This window comes from Lepidochelys olivacea (genome assembly GCF_965140295.1).
Source record: "Lepidochelys olivacea isolate rLepOli2 genome assembly, chromosome: 5".
NCBI classification, from domain to species: Eukaryota; Metazoa; Chordata; order Testudines; family Cheloniidae; genus Lepidochelys; species Lepidochelys olivacea.
Window position 1 is genome coordinate 25,864,808 of NC_140415.1, and position 16,121 is coordinate 25,880,928.

Here is a 16,121-nt window from a genome sequence, read left to right on the forward strand (position 1 = left end):
AATTATTAAAGCTAATGTTAAAATTATATAATATACAGGTTGAGAAAAGAGTGTTTGTACATCTGGGTACAGTGCTTAGATTATCCACAAATACAAGGTTTGTTTTTAAAGTTATAAGATGCATATAGTGCATAATCAGTAATAACCCAAATTTAGGTGAATGAATTTAAGAATACAGTTTAGATATTTAGAATCCAAGTCTTTGGGTACACTACTCATGAAAAATGTTATTCAGAGAGTTGGTGGCGGAAAGCAAAATATATCAATGAGTGAAGACTGTCCCTCAGTAATTGAGAATTTAGAATAGGTTGTCCATTTAGAAAGAGTTCATCAGGAAAGTATTTGAGTTATTTTATTACACAACTGACCATTCAAGTGATCACTGCTAAGTTTTGTTGATTACATTCATTAGTATCAGCTTCAACCTACTTTGATCATGAAATCTTCCATTAACGAGGGCCCTGCTGTGCTGCTCCTGGCTTAACTGCTGTTCATGCAAATCTACAGGGGTAGGGTTAATACCAGTTCCTTCAAGATACATCCGAATTCGTTGCCGCCACTGCCACCTTAGAAAAGGAAAAGAGACTGGTACCAGTGTTGGAGCAGTCAAACCATTCATCAGATAGAGCAATTTTTTTTTAAAAAGGCAGGAGACGTCCAAATTCATAAGTCAGTTTAAAAAGCTTACCAATTTCAACCACCAAATCTATCAATTATAATTCAAATTCATTACAGAACTGATACAAACATGTATTTCACATCCATTTCTGTTTTGTTAAATGCTGATTGACAAATTCTCTATGTCTGGGCATACCCACAGTGGAATACAGATAGGGACCAGCACTCAAAGAAGAACGCTACTTACATGTCCTTCCCTTTTTTCCCCCCCAAATTGCTGCAACATTCTGTCTATTCCCCAGAGTAGAAAAGAAATAATTCCTCCTCACTCTTTCCTATTTTACCTGGAAGAAACTACAGCAGTTTCTTCTCCAGTTTTGAGCAGAAAGCCTGAATATTTGCAGCAGTTACAAACAGATAATTGAAACACAGTGCCACCCACTTGGTGGTGATGAGAATTAGGTACGGCAATTTAGCAGCAAACAGTTTGCTTATCAAATCACAACATCCCTCACTCAGAAGGCTCTAAGGATAGGCTTAAAAAAAAGAGACTACAGATTGAAATAAAATCCTTTATTGTTTTATTTTGTTCCTCAAACAAGACTGCTCAACTTGTTTGAGGAACAAAATAAAACAATAAAGGACCCAGACATGAAAAAATACACGACAGCACATAAGTGAATGCGCTCATGGAACCTTTATACCATCCCACTGAACTATGTGCTGTAGGTGGGGCTGGTGGCACCAAACTATTAAGGTTGCCCCACACTTCCCATTACAAGACCCTGCTTTATAAACTAATCATCTGACTGAAATTTTACGTGCCAGGTGTCTGCCTCCAGTAGAATTTTGGGAGAAATTTCCAGCCAAAATTGTTCAGAGGTTTCTGTGCGAGAGATTAGGGGAAAATACGTTTTGCCCACATTAAAAAATTCTAGTGACCTTTTCTTTGAGCGGTTCTAATACCCCCATGTTTTGGAGAAGGAATGCTGAATTTGTCACGTGGTATCCTTTTCTGTCATGGATGTGCCTTCTGCTGTCCCCCATGAAAATCCATGTAAATTTGGCCAAGTTATAAGCTTCTGAAAAACTGCAAGTCACACATGATCAGTGGAGACTTGTTATACTTTAACACCTAAAATCCCCAAAGATTTCATCCTCACTGAATGTGCTTGAACCTCTCACAGCTCCTAGCTCTGATCAGATTGAACATGCTCCCTCCAACCCACGGCTACAAAGACGAAGCCAGACTTTCCCTGTCTTTAAGGGCAGCTCTGGACCAGGGCCATACACTGGAAGGGAGAGCAGGGAGCCTCTCTTCTGTGTCGTCCATCCCCGCACTCTTCCCCCGTGACATCCAGGCAACATGACACCTGATTCGAATGCAGACAGGACAGAAGCCAGATCAGGGGTGAGGAAAAGGAGTTGATTGAGACATGAAGTCTGGTGAGACTGGCACTGGAGAAGAGAAACTAGAACTAGGAGCCAAGGGATGTGGGAAGTGGAGGCTGGGACTAGTTGGGCAAGGAGATTAAACGAGTGGGTGGGGTATTGGACTGGCTGGGTAAGGAGACAGACTAGGTGTGGGGGGGAGGAGGACAGATCGGGAGTCTTACTGGCACTATTCCACTTGTAAAGATATGTGTCTAAGTTACCATGGGTCCAACAGGTACAGGATTCAGACAAAGAAAATTAAAAAAATAAATGTAAGCCACCTCCTGAGGTGAGCCAAAATAGCTTTTTAGATATTAAATGCGATATTGGACTCCAGCAATCACTTGTATTTTTAGAGTGACAATTCAAGAATCTCTTGTACCATTTCCTTCAGAATTGATAGAAAAGTTCTCTCTTAGACAAGATCTAGTATAACAACTTGGAGGATTTTAGATTGCAGGAGAGGGCAAAATTGGGCTTATAACAAAAGCCAAGCTGGAATCTTACCTGTGGAGAGGCTAAAGCCTCATCACAATAGGTTTAGTTCCAGAGTTAACATCAATTCCAGAGCACTAGCATACAAGTCTACAAGCTGCAATAACTTTTTAACACCAGGTCATCTAAACATTGCTGTGACCAGGTCTGATCAATTGTTGCAGCAGCATGAAGGCCATCCACACCAGGACTCCAATATTAACACCAGTAGAACTGAACCACTTAAAATGGTGCAAAGTTTAGAAAGCTTCCTCACTACAGACCAGGTCAGAGTACGAATGGAATTACCAGTGTTGAAGTGATACTCCATTTACCCATGCAGATCGAATCATCTAGTTATTCATACCTAGTCTTGATAAACTGACCATATTAGTTTGTTTCAGTCACGATGCTACATGTCAACTCTGCCATGCCATAGATCTAGTTTACGTTATAATCCAACTACAAACTGAATTTGTCTATGACAGTAAATAAAATGCACCAAATATTAACATGTAAAGTTCCTAGTACAAAAGGCTCTATGTCTAGCCCTCCTAGATACAATTACAATACATTACAATAATACATCGCAACTATGAGATTTATTTTCATAACTAGTAAAATTTCTTGAGCAAAAACTCAGGTTTCAGAGTAACAGCCGTGTTAGTCTGTATTCACAAAAAGAAAAGGGGTACTTTGTGGCACCTCTAAGGTGCCACAAGTACTACTTTTCTTTTTGAGCAAAAACATTAACATACAAATTATGTTTTAGGGTATATTAAAATTCCACAAATATTTTGTCCCTTTTGTCCCTTTTCTGCCTCAAATTTGGTATGTACAAGGGAACAATTCTTATCCTGTTTCATAGCATTGTTCATTCCAGTTAGAGCTTGCCCTCTAATGTAAACTGCAATAAGATCATGCTTAGTTTTAGTTACCTGCTCATCAGTTCTTGTACAAGTGTCTAGTAGCTATAGCTAACAAGCTAGCATTAGCACTAAAATGCTTCCCCCATTTTACTTTGTGCCTAAGCCACTCTATTAACAATTGCAAGACCCTCACATTAGCTTTGATTAACTATGCAATTTGTATAATGTTGGAATTAGTTACCTTTCTATCCCTCTAGATACGAATATGGCCCTATAGTTGCACTGAGTGCCTCACGAGCATTAATGAATTTATTTTCACAACAATCCTGTGACGGAAGTATTATTTTACAAATGGGGAACCAAGATAGGGAGTTTAAGTGATTTGCCCAAGGGCACATCATAAGTTTCTGGTAGAGTTCGAAACTGAACCTAGGTCTCCCGAACCCCAGTTCAATGTCTTCACCACGGCTCATGGTCATCCTTCAAGATGTTAAGCCTCAAAATTCAGTTCACGATTTAATGCATTTATTTTATTAAATTTTATTCTCTTATTTGTACAACTGCCATCATTACACATGCTTTCCTTCGGAAATATATTTTGTAAAAACAAAGATGATAGAATCCTACCTGAACTCACCACGATAAAACTTCTGTAATGCTTCTGGAAAGGAGTGTGTATATCGTACAGGCAAACACAAATGGCCCTCAGATCTAAAAGTGAAAAGAAGACAGAACAACTGAGCTGGCAGTCAAAGCAGTGAGAATAGGACCCTTTTGGGAGTGCTCTGCTAGCTACATTAAAGCAAAGTTAGATTTTCATTTCCTAAAAGCAGTTGTAATCTCTCTCACTAGGAAGTTCGGCATTATTCCATGGCAATGGGTTATAGAGCCCTTCACCTGTAGGTAGATGAGTCAAATCCAGACAAGGATGCTACTGGCAGTTACTGCTATCAGATGGCTATTTGGTAGCCTATGTGAAAACAGAATATGACTCATCTCAACAAACAAGTTGTATACATTCAAAATCACAACTAGTACACCTAGGCAATCCTGCTGGCAATTCTTGCAAAGAAGCAAACAATTACACAGCAGAGAAACAGACCTACGCAATTATCCCTGAAGAACAGGACTGAGGCACAATGGAAGAAGTGTGGGCAAACTTGCACTGCCTGATATGTACCTGCTCTGGGGCTACCAGACTTCAGTCTCGAAGGCTGTCGAACCACTTTTCACCAGTACTATATTCAAACATGTTTTTTAAAAACTGACAGCTAAGCAGTATTTCTCTGCCCTCAATCTGAACTGGCATATGAAAAGTATTTGTTTTGTTTTTGTTTTCTGCCATGGCAGCTCTGACTAAGAGTGTGCAAAAGAGCAGAATGCCTTAGGCTACCAAATATTTTATGTGAAATGAGGAAAAGGATTTACTTACACAAGCATACTATGACCATGGGCAAGTCACTTGATCTGTGTTTCTGTAAATGGAGAGACTGTTTCCCTACTCATAGGGGTTGTTGAGATTAAACTGTTTGTGAGGCATTCTGATAATATGCTGACAGGGGGCCACATGAGTACATATATAACAGGGGTGCCCAACCCGAGCCTGAGAAAGAACCAGAATTTACCAATGTACACTGCTGAAGCGCCACAGTAATATGTAATGATTATATATTGTGAGACAGACCCAGACCAGTGGGATACTGGAGTCTGGTAGAAGGCAAATATACAGGCCACTGGGTGAACAGTTTTCTGTTCCCTGAGTGACCAGAGCAGGGGCTGCCCTAAAGCAATCAGGAACCTGCCAGAACCAGTTAAGACAGGCAAGCTAATCAAGACACCTGGAGCTAATTAAGAACTTTCTAGATTAATTATGGCAGGCAGGCTAATCAGGACACCTGGTTTAAAAAGGACCTTCCATCAGTTAGTAGGGTGGTGCACCAGGAGCAGGAAGTGAGAAGGTGTGCTGCTGGAGGAGTGAAGAGTTCAAGAGTGATCAGGCTTCAGGAGGAAGATCCTGCAGTGAGGATAAAGAAGGTGCTGGGGGGAGGCGATGGGGAAGTAGCCCAGAGAGTTGTAGCTGTCACGCAGCTGATACAGGGAACATTGTGGAAAGCTGCTATCCACAGGGCCCTGGGCTGGAACCCGGTGTAGAGGGTGGGCCCGGGTACCCCCCCATCCCCTGATCGGACACAGGAGGAGTTTAACCTGGTCTGGGAGAAACACCAGAAGGGAAGATCTAAATTGGAAAGGGATCTGCCCTGTCCCCGACCCACTAGGTGGGACACAGAGATTGCAGAGATTGTTCTCCATTTCCCCCACGCTGGCCAGTGATGAGGTTAGCTGAGTGGACAGCAGGTTTGAGCCACTAGCAAGAGTGGCCAAACTGAGGGCTGCCGTGAATCTCTAAGGCAATCCGCCAATAAGCGCAGGACCCACCGAGGCAGAGGAGGAACGTACGTACGTGTGCGTATAGATATCTATATATATGCACAATCATATAATTTGATAAGGTATACTTATTATGCATTTATAATGTATCGTTAACAATAACAATTTGTCTTAACTTTTTACTTAGTGGGACTTCTGGCAATCACTGCTTTCAACAATTCCCTTGAAGTTTGGTTTGTGTTCACCTGTGCGCACACACAGCAGTTCTCTTAAGTGGCTGTCTGTCAAAATGGATCAGTGTTTGTATTTCACATGTTTGAATGTTGAGAAAACAGACTCACAAAGATAGGTCGAGGCAAACATCAAGACTAATTTTAGGGCTGCATCTCTCATGTTGGGGTATTTATCCTTTGGTACAGATTTCCAGAAATTAAGGGTCCCCTCTGTCTTCTGAGCAGATTTCCATCTGCCATCTTCCAAAAGTTTTATTATTTCCTTCCGGGATGTTTCTTCATCAGTGACTAAAGGGGGCTCCAAACAATCTGCTTCAGTACTAAAAGGGTCAATCAGAAATCTGATCTGAGATCTTTTCCGCTGCAAATCTTGGAATCTTTCCTCAAAAGTGTCCTTAAGATCTTTAATCATGCTCGCATACCTAGTTGCGCTCCGTTTTAGGGGTTCGGCTGCATCCTCTTTTGATCTGGCTTGAAGTTGTTACATTGAGGGAAAAAGTGCGTCAGCGCTCCCTCAACCATTTGTCTGTGAAACAACTGCAGTTTGTTCATGAACACAAATACGCTTTGCACTAGATCAGACAGCAACTGGAATTTTCCTTGTAAATCTACATTTAGCTTATCCAAATGCAGCAGCATGTCTGCAAGAAATGCCAAATCTAGAACACACCCAGTTTCTGTAAGCTCAGGGTGTATTCTGTGCTTCTCCTCCATAAACAATATGACTGGTTCCAGGAGCTTGAAAAAACAAGAAACAACTTTACCTCTCGAGAGCCATCGAACTGCGCAGTGAAATGGCAAATCGGCAAGGAAGTTGTCTTCATCCAGTTCTTCAATTAGAGTTTGAAATAGTCTGTGATTGAGTGCATTTGAGCAAATGAAATTCACAATGTGCAAGACAGGTTTCATGATGTGATCAAATTTGAGATTTTTAGATACCATTGCTCCCGAAGAATATTACAGTGAAATGTCTAAAGTTCAGGAAAGCTCTCGTCATACTAATACATTCACAGATCCCCATATGGGCAGAGCCCCATCCGTTGCAATGGCAGTGAGCTTCTGTAAAGGGAAGTGGTGTTTCGCAACTATCATCATCAATGCCTCCTTTAGATCTCATCCACGAGTTCTATCCTTTAGTGGCACGATATCAAGGAGTTTTTCCCTTACAGAGTCATCAGACGCAGTCCGGGAAAATACTGATAATTGAGGTTTATCCTGTACATCACATGACTCATCCAAAGTGATGCTCAAATACTCACACTGCTGAAGTTGCAAGTGCAGTTGTGATTTGATGTCACTATTCAAGTTGGAGATTCTGCTTTCTATTATGTGGCATGAAAGCTGTAGGCCAGGAATTTCCTTCCTTAGATTCTCATTCTCTGGTGACAGGATTGAAATCGTATCAGTAAGGCATGGTTTTATAAACTCGCCTTCAGAGTAGGGCTTTTTTGCATGGGCTATTTGACAGCCACATAATAGGAGGCTAACGTTATAGTCTGCGATCAGCTGGCAAATCTGGTGAAGAACTGGGCTTCTACACGTGTTTGCTTTTTCCAAGTTTTCAGTTTTAAAGTGCAGAGTTCAGAACCTTGTGGGAATTCTTGATCCACACATGCATGGCTAGAAGCAAAATGACGCTGCAAGTTTGAAGATTTGAACTGAGATACACACGTCTGGCAAAGATGACACACGGTCTTACCAGTACGTTCACCAAAAAAGTACTTATTCTCCCACTCCTGTTGGAAGCCTCAATTTTCATCTGTGTACTTTATTTTCCATTTGCACTTGCCTTCCATTGTTAGATGGCGTAAGAAAAATTTTCATTAAAAATTTCCACACCAGCTAGTCACTGTGTGCTTTATTCAAGGAGACACAGGCATGGGCTCTGCCCCAAACCCCGCCTCCCACTCCACTCCTTTCACCAAGTCCCTACCCCGACCCCACCTCTTCCTGCCCCTGCCCCACCTCTGTCCCATTCCACCCCCTTCCCCAGGTGAGCCGTGTCCTCTTTCCTCCCCTTCCCAGAGCCTCCTGTTAGCCGCAAAACAGCTGATCACAGCGGGCAGGAGGCATAGAGGAAGGAGGTGGCGCTGGGGGATGGACACTGCATCCTCGCTCCTCCCCCCCCAGAGCCTCTTCAATGCTGCGAAACAGCTGATCGTGGAGGGCAGAAGGCATGGGGAGGGAGCAGAAGGCACTGATGGGGGGTGGGGGGGGCGGCTGCCAGCAGACAGGAGGCACTGAAGGGCTGATAGGGCTGCTGAACACCCACCATTCCCCCCCCTCAGAGTTGGCTCCTAACAGGAGCCGCATATTATCTTCTGAAGAACCACATGCAGCTCCAGAGCCGCCGGTTGGCTACCCCTAACACATACTAATAGGTCAGGTACTTTTGGGAAGCCTGTTGATAGCAGACCAAAGTTTTTCAACCCCTTCTTTCTTTCTGGGAGCTGAACAGATCTCCAGTGCTGTCTGTACACTATAGCAGGTATGAACCTCATCAGTTTCACCATCTGGCATATGCACACTTCTAAACAGACCACAGAAGAAGAGGTTAACTCACCTTGTGCAGTAACTGGAGTTCTTTGAGAGGTGTTCTCCTCTAGGTGCTTCACTTCAGATGTGCATGCATCCATGCATTTGATTGGAGATTTTCAGTAGCAGTGCCCATTGGCCCGTGCATGTGCTTGCTGTACACATCCTCATTGCCAGCACTGAGGTGATATAGGGCTGTGCAGGCGAACCACCCTCAGTTCCTTCTCCATTGCAAAGTCCCTAGAGGAAACTCCAAAATAGATGGGAGGCAGCACAGGTGGTGGAGCAACCATAGGGACACATCTTTAAGAACTCCAGTTATTGAATGAAGTAAATCTCTCCTTCGAGTACTGCCCCTTTGGGTGCTTAACTTCATGTGACTACCGAGCAGTACCCTCAGCCAGGGGTAGGAGCTTTGGAGCTGAGTTCAAGATCGAAGACAAGACCGGATTTCCAAGGGTAGTATCTGATCTAGAAGAATGGACCACCATGTAATAATTGGCGATGGTGTGTATCAAAGTCCAAGTTGCAGCCTTGAAAATCTCCACAATAGGAACATGTTTGAGTAATGACAGAGAGAGAGAGAGAAAGAGAAAGATAGATATTTTGTGGAATGGGCTATACATGGTAGGAGGAGACTGTATATCAGCAGATTCATAACAAGAAATAATGCATACAGAAATCCAACTGGTGAGTCTCTCAGTGGAAACCGTGGTCCCTTTGGCTCTGTCAACAATTGATATGAACAGGATGGGAGATTTCCAAAACAGCTTGGTTCTGTCCAGACAGAAGGCTAACACCCTTGCAATGTCCTCCCTGGTCTGATGCGGTTTCAGAAAAAAGAAGACTAGGAGAATGATGACCAGGCTGATGTGAAATTCAGAGAACACCTTAAGAAAGAATTTAAGATGTGGACGTAACAAAACCTCATACTTGAAAAATACTGTAAATGGAGTGGAGGGAGCACACTATTAGACCCCCTATTCCATGACTCTTTAGGTAGAGGTGATGGCCTTTTTGGCGACTATCTTCATGGAAAGGTTAAGGAAGTAACAGGGAGCCATTGGTTCAAAGGGAGGTCTTATAGGACACCTAAAGTACCAAGTTTAGATCCCATACAGGAATGGATTCTTTAATCTGAGGGAAATAGTTCTTCAATCTCTTGATAAACCTCAATGTCATGGGATGAGTGAAAACAGAAAATCCCTCAACTGGGCTACAACAGTCATTCCCACCAAGTGGACTCTGATAAAACTCACAGATAATCCTGACTTTCAATTTCAGAAAGCAGTCAAGAAAAGCCAAGAGGGAAGAATGAATGGAGGAAAGGCAATGCTGGTCACACCAATGGTTCAATCTCTTCCACTTTTGGAGCTAAATATTTCACATGGATCCTTTCCTACTGTTTAACACCTGTTGTACCTCTGTGGAACAGGAAGTTTCTATTTCTACAAACCATGGAGTAGCCAAGCCCTGAAGAATTCCTAAATTGGGGTGGAAGGTCTGACCAGCATCTTGAAAGAGGAGATGAGGAATGGTCGGAAGACTTACTACCCAACAAACAGCCAGGTGAACGAGGTAAGGATACCAGAATGGTCTTGGGCACATTGGAACTATTAGTATGACCTTGTCTTGCTTGATCTTGTTCATCACTTTTAATATTAGAAGCATTGGGCGAAATGCATACAGAAGGCTCCTCATCCATGGAATGAGAAAAGATTTTCCCAATGAATGAAGGCCAAGCCCCCCTCTTGAACAATACTATCTCAACTTCCTGTTGGTGGCAGTGGCAAAAAGGCTCAACTCTGGAAACACCAAGGCCAGAAAGATGTGACAGAGGTCAAGAATCCAACTCTCACTTGTAATCTTAGGAAAAGAGTCTGCTGAGAGCATCTACTTTGCTGTTTTGTAGGTCTGGAAGACACGTCGCCATAATGAGGATGTGACTGACTATACACCAGTTCCAGAGCTTTATTGCTTCTGCACAAAGAGAAGAGGATCTCACTCTCCCTTGTGGATTGATGTAAAACATGCAAGCTATGTTGTCTGTCATGATCTTGATAGATTTATTTCTGATAACTGGAAGAAAGTGAATACAGGCATTCCTAGCTGCCCTCAGCTCCAAAAGGTTGATGTACAAATGCACTTTTTGAATAGACCATCTTCCCTGAATGGTATGTGTCCCTAGGTGCGCCCTCCTCCCAACAGAGATGCATCTGTCGTTATGGTAATTGTTGGATAAAGGGAACACCCACACAGATGTTATGAGGGTCCTTCCATCAAGTGAGGAAGTCTCATACTTGATGACGGACTAATATCAACCTATCCAGACTCTGTTCCATGAATAAACTGTTCTGAGCCACCCCTGGAAGCAGCAAAGGTGTAACCTTGCATAATGTGTTACAATTGTACAAGCTCCCATATGTCCCAAGAGTTGGAGACAGTTTCTTGCCAAAGTTTGCTGGCTTATCTGAATCTTTGCAACGAGGTATGATAGTCATGAATCTTTCTGTGGGGATGTAAAATCTTGCTGATACTGCATCTAAGGATGCCCCTAAGTCAGCATGGACTTTTTGTTGATGAACTGGAGACCAAGCCTGAGGAAAAAGGCTAAGGCTATCTTTACAGAAAAACAAACTTTGTAAGACTGGTCCTTGATAGCCAGTCATCAAGGTATGGTAAAATTATCATTGCCTTTCAACTAAGACAGGCAGTGCCCACTGCCAGAACCTTTGAGAATACTTTCAGAGCAGAGAAAAATCTGAATAGGAGTACCTATATTGGAAGTGGTCCTGCCTGACCAGAAAGCAAAGGCATCTCTTGTGAGAGGAGTGAATTGCAATGTGAAAATATGCATCCTGAAGATCAAGGTCTGAAAACCAATCCCCTGGACCCAATGATAGAATGCATCCAATGAAGTGAGCTGTAGCTCACAAAAGCTTATGCTCAAATAAATTTGTCTCTAAGGTGCCACAAGTACTCCTTTTCTTATTCCTACAAGAGGCACCCCAAACTTCTGTGCTTTCACAAAGTTGCTTAAAAGTATTAGATCTAAAATATGTCTCCATCCCCTCTTTTCTTTTTTCAAGGGAAAAGGTCCACATGGGGAGGGAGGTGGGCAAATTCATGCACCTGTTAAGGAAAAGTTAGCACATGTGAGTCCATTTTGGTTTGGGGCCCACCATTGTTTAAATGCCAGCACATCATACACCAGGAGGAGTGATCCTTAGATACTGAATCCCTGTGAAAATCCTCCTCGTCTCCAGCCTGCGTTGACTCCCAGTATCTGGTTTTTGTCAGTCTAACTCCCTGTCTCTTGGCCTTGATGTGAGGCCTCCCATTCTGATAATAAAAGTTACTGATGCATGGCTTTAGGACCATGCTGTGTAATTAACATACTGGTATAGCACGAGGAATGCACCAAGCAGGGATAGGTGGTAGATAAGACAAGGGTTTGTTTATTGGCTAAGGTTTCCGATGCACGAGGGCAACATGCTTTGCTAAAAAATATATAACCTTTGTATAATCTGTATTCAGGGTCCCCCCCGGCTAGCAGGGGGGCACCACGCTCGAGCGTAATAAACTTAGTGTTTTTTGGGAACTCTGCAGTTGTGGACTTTGTTTCTGTGCCTCAGCCTAGATTCGAACTGTGCGCGACCTACCAGGTGTAATTCGCAGCATTGGTGTGCGTGTCCTACCAGGTGTAATTCGTAACACACCCAACATTCATTCATAAGACGGGTTTAACCATAGTTCATTGGTGGCAGAGAGATGCAAATTTATACTCCAGATTACTCTATATGATTTACGAGACAGAGACCAAGATTTTCAAAATTAGGAGACAAATTAAAATCCTAAATAAAACTGTTACATACCTGCAGAGTAACTGTTGTTCTTCGAGATGCATTGTGCACAAATACATTCCCCTACAGGTATAAGTGTGCCCAATGCACTTGAGTTGGAGACTTTTGCCAGCAGTACCACTGGACAACTAGTCCTATCAGGCGAGGGCATAAAAGGGATATGGCTGCCACCCCCCTCTCTGTTCCTTCACACCACTGTATGTAATGTCCAAAGTATGTGAGAGGGTCATGGAATGTATATGTGCTCAACAGATCTTGAAGAACAGTTACTATATAGGCAAATGTTTTTTTCTCCTTTAAGTGACTGTGCACATATACCAGGAATAGAAGCCTTTTCCTCTGTGTTGGTGAGGAACTTCTATCACTCCCAATTCTAGAAGAGATTGTAGTTCTTGAAGTAATACAGTCTCGTGAGAAGTGTCCCTGAAAAGGGATGGGGCGTGGGGAAGAGACGGAGACATGGAGGGAGGTGGGGCTCAGGTAAATTGGATAATATATTCCTCCTTCACTGTACTGAGCACCCACTTTTCTGATATGATGCTTTCCCAAGCACAGTGAAAGAAGGGTAAGCATGATCCAAAAGGGAGCAAATATAGCTGGTGTGTTGTCCTTGAGCAAGAAGTCAAAATGACTGCTTGGAGGATGAAACTGTCTGGTAAGAAGGGCCTCCTTCCGATGAAAATGGTTGGAGACATCAAAGAGATCTTGACTTTCTCTTAGAGGCATATTGTGACTTCTGTTGGAAATAGGGTTTGGAGTAAGACTGGGGCCTAAACTGTTTCCTCTTTGTAACCAGAGTATAAACTCTTAACGAACAAAGTATTATGCAAGAGTCCTTCAGTGTGCATACAGCGTCATCTGATTCAGCAGAAAAGAGTTCAGAACCCTGCAAAGGTAAGTCCCCTATTGTGTTCTGAAGCTCCCCTGGAATGCCCGAAGGCCACAGCCAGGAAGCATGCTGCATGATGACTGCAGTGGCTACAGAACACAAAGCTGTATCAGTGGCATGGCTGCCTGAAGGGATGTACAAACTATAATACGCTCCTCAGAAATCAGAGCTAGAAACTGTTCTTTATATTCCTCTGGCAACCTGTCAGCAAATTTGGAAATTGCAAAGTAATTATTAAAATAATATTTTGACAAAAGAGCCCGAGAGTTAGTGAGGCTCATTTGAAGAGTGATGGTGCAATAAACCTTTTGGATGTATAACTCCAGCTTCTTAAATTCCTTATCCTTGGGAGTGATTGGGTGAGATTGACTGGAATAGTCATTAGCAGCTGCGATCACCAAAAAATCATCAACTGGATGAATAAAGAAACAGTCAAAATCAGGAGGGACTTTGTATCATCTGTTCACTTGCTTTGCCAAAGGAGGTATAAAGGCCAGAGTCTGCTAGAGAGTTTTCACCAGCTGTAGTAAGACTTCAGTGATGGGACAACTCTTCCTGGTGCAGGAGACTGTAAAACATCTAGGAAAGTATGTGGATTCTCTTGCACAAGTTCTGCCTGCATCCCTAAAGAGGAGGCCACCTTCTTCATGAGGTCCCAAAAGACTTGAATTCCTCCAGGAAGAAATCGCGGGAGGGCAGGACTCTGAAGTGATTGCCTTATCTGGTGAAGATGGAAAAACATGGGGAGGAAGATCTAAGGGCTCCTCTGTTAATTCCTTCTCCACAGGTCCAGTTCAGTGGATTGAAGGATAGTAGCAGGATACCGAGCAGAAATTTTCCTCAGTTAGGAAGTAGGAGACTTCCTCCTAGAGTGTGACTGTGATGGACGTCTACAGTCTCTTGGACCAGTAAGTCCTGGAAGATTCTGCACGAGTTAAGCCATCCACAGTGGGAGACCCCATGCTAGGATTTCCTTATAGGAAGACCAGTGCTGACCCTGAGGTCTTGTAGTAGAACAAGACCTGTAAGATAACCTAAACAACCTTGAGGATTAGACAGGCTCCTCTTTCAGAGTTGGAAGAAAAAACAAACATCCTCAGAGTATGGAGGAGCAGTTCCCCTTGATGTTCTACATGACCCAAGTATAGGAGACACATTAAGGTCCGAAGGAAGCAAGGGTTAGGGTGGAGGGAATGCAGACAAAATGATTGGTGCCAGCCTAATTGGTCGGAGAGATGACTAACAGATGGAGCCAAGGGTGCCAGGTGCATGAGGGAGCTGACACTGGTTGCACCAGAGGAGAGTCTAGTATGGAAAACAAAGGAGGACCCCCACACACACTCCGAGAAGACAAGACGGCCTACACAGTGGAAGGCACCTCAGGTAAGCATGTCAGTGAAGCGGATGGTGCTGATGGAGCCAAGACAGACTGAAATGGGTGAAAGGAGGACTAAGAATCCACCACAGATAAAGATACGGGGCCTCAACAGCCCTGAAGGTGCCAAGTCAGAAGTGCAGCCTCAGACAGGACGAGTGTATCTCAAACTGGTATTAGAGGCCTTCCCAGAAATTTTCTGGGGAAGTCCAAGACTTCAAGCTCATCAGCATCAGAATGCCTGCATTGTTTCGAGGAAGCTGACAGGAAAGATGAAGCATGACATTTGTCACTAGACTTGCATTTTGAATCAGAAGGAGCTGGAGGGTCATTTCTGTCTGATTCTGAGTCCCCGGCCGCACAACCAGAGCTCAATTCTAATGCAGACACATCACCTCTTTCATGAGGGGAGCCCTCTATTTTTCAGTTATGGTGGGGAAGGAGATACAATAGAGCATCTGTCCCTCACATGGCCCTCCCCAAGACAAATCAAGCAGCAATTCCGCCTACCTGTGACAAGGATGACAGCCCTGCATGTGGCATACAGCTTAAAACCTGGGAATTTTTTCTACACCAAAATCATCCAGGCTAGCTACTAAAAACTGAAACTTTCTAACTAACTATACTACTAACCACTGCTAACTATATACTAAAAGTTTTAGAGACACTGGCTAACTGAAGCAAATGCTACAGGGGCTCCACCTCTCATCACAGGCATGAGAAGGAACTGAGAGGTAGGTGGCAGACACATCCCATTTATACCCTCACCTGAGAGCAGGAGGAGAACTGAGGCACACGGTCGACCTAGTTGTACTGCTGACAAAAGTCTCCAACTTGAGTACACTGGATGCACACATCTTCAGTGGAATGCAGATGTGCACAGTCACTCTAAGGAAAACCATGTTTAAGCACCTGCCTGATTTTCAACAGGAGCTGTTGGGTGCTTGCCATTTTTGAAAAAAAAAAAAAAAAAAATCAGACAAGTGTCTAAACACAGATTTGAATGCCTAACTTAAGACTCCTATTTTTGAAGATCTTGGTCTTCAACTAACTCCATATGGCCTTGTCTAGACTAGAGATTTTGATTTTGTCCTGCTGTTAATTTACTCCTGGTGGAATTCTGCATTACTGCGCAAGTGCAGAATTCATGTCCCCCTGAAGATTCTCCCCTGCCTGCAGAAAATACATTCTACTGGAGACGCGCTGCAATTACACCTTTCACCCACGAGGGGCTGCTGTGGTTCCAGAAGAGAGGGCAGCTGGCTCAGGACCAGAGCAGACAGCTTTGGAGAAGGAGGAGGAGAAGCTGCTTTCCTCACAGCACCCTGCCCCCCCGCACAGGATATGGGGGGGCAGACTGAGGGGGCTGCTGGAGGGGGTCACAGGAGCTAGTGGGATGACAGCATTGAGCCAGGGGCTGAGTAGGAGGGGGATGCAGGGCCA

The 16,121-nt window shown here is 43.5% G+C and overlaps 1 protein-coding gene across 4 annotated transcripts in view; it reads right to left on the reverse strand.

Moving 5' to 3' along the window:
- The window catches only part of NADK2 (NAD kinase 2, mitochondrial), a 63,686-nt gene that overhangs the window by 23,461 nt on the left and 24,104 nt on the right, over positions 1-16,121 (reverse strand). For all 4 annotated transcript variants that reach the window (XM_084628467.1, XM_084628468.1, XM_084628470.1 and 1 more), the window contains exons 5-6: positions 4,023-4,106; positions 430-566 (exon numbers count right to left, since the gene is read on the reverse strand). In XM_084628467.1, coding sequence (XP_084484593.1) covers positions 430-566; positions 4,023-4,106 — 221 coding nt within the window. The remainder of the gene's footprint in view (positions 1-429; positions 567-4,022; positions 4,107-16,121) is intronic.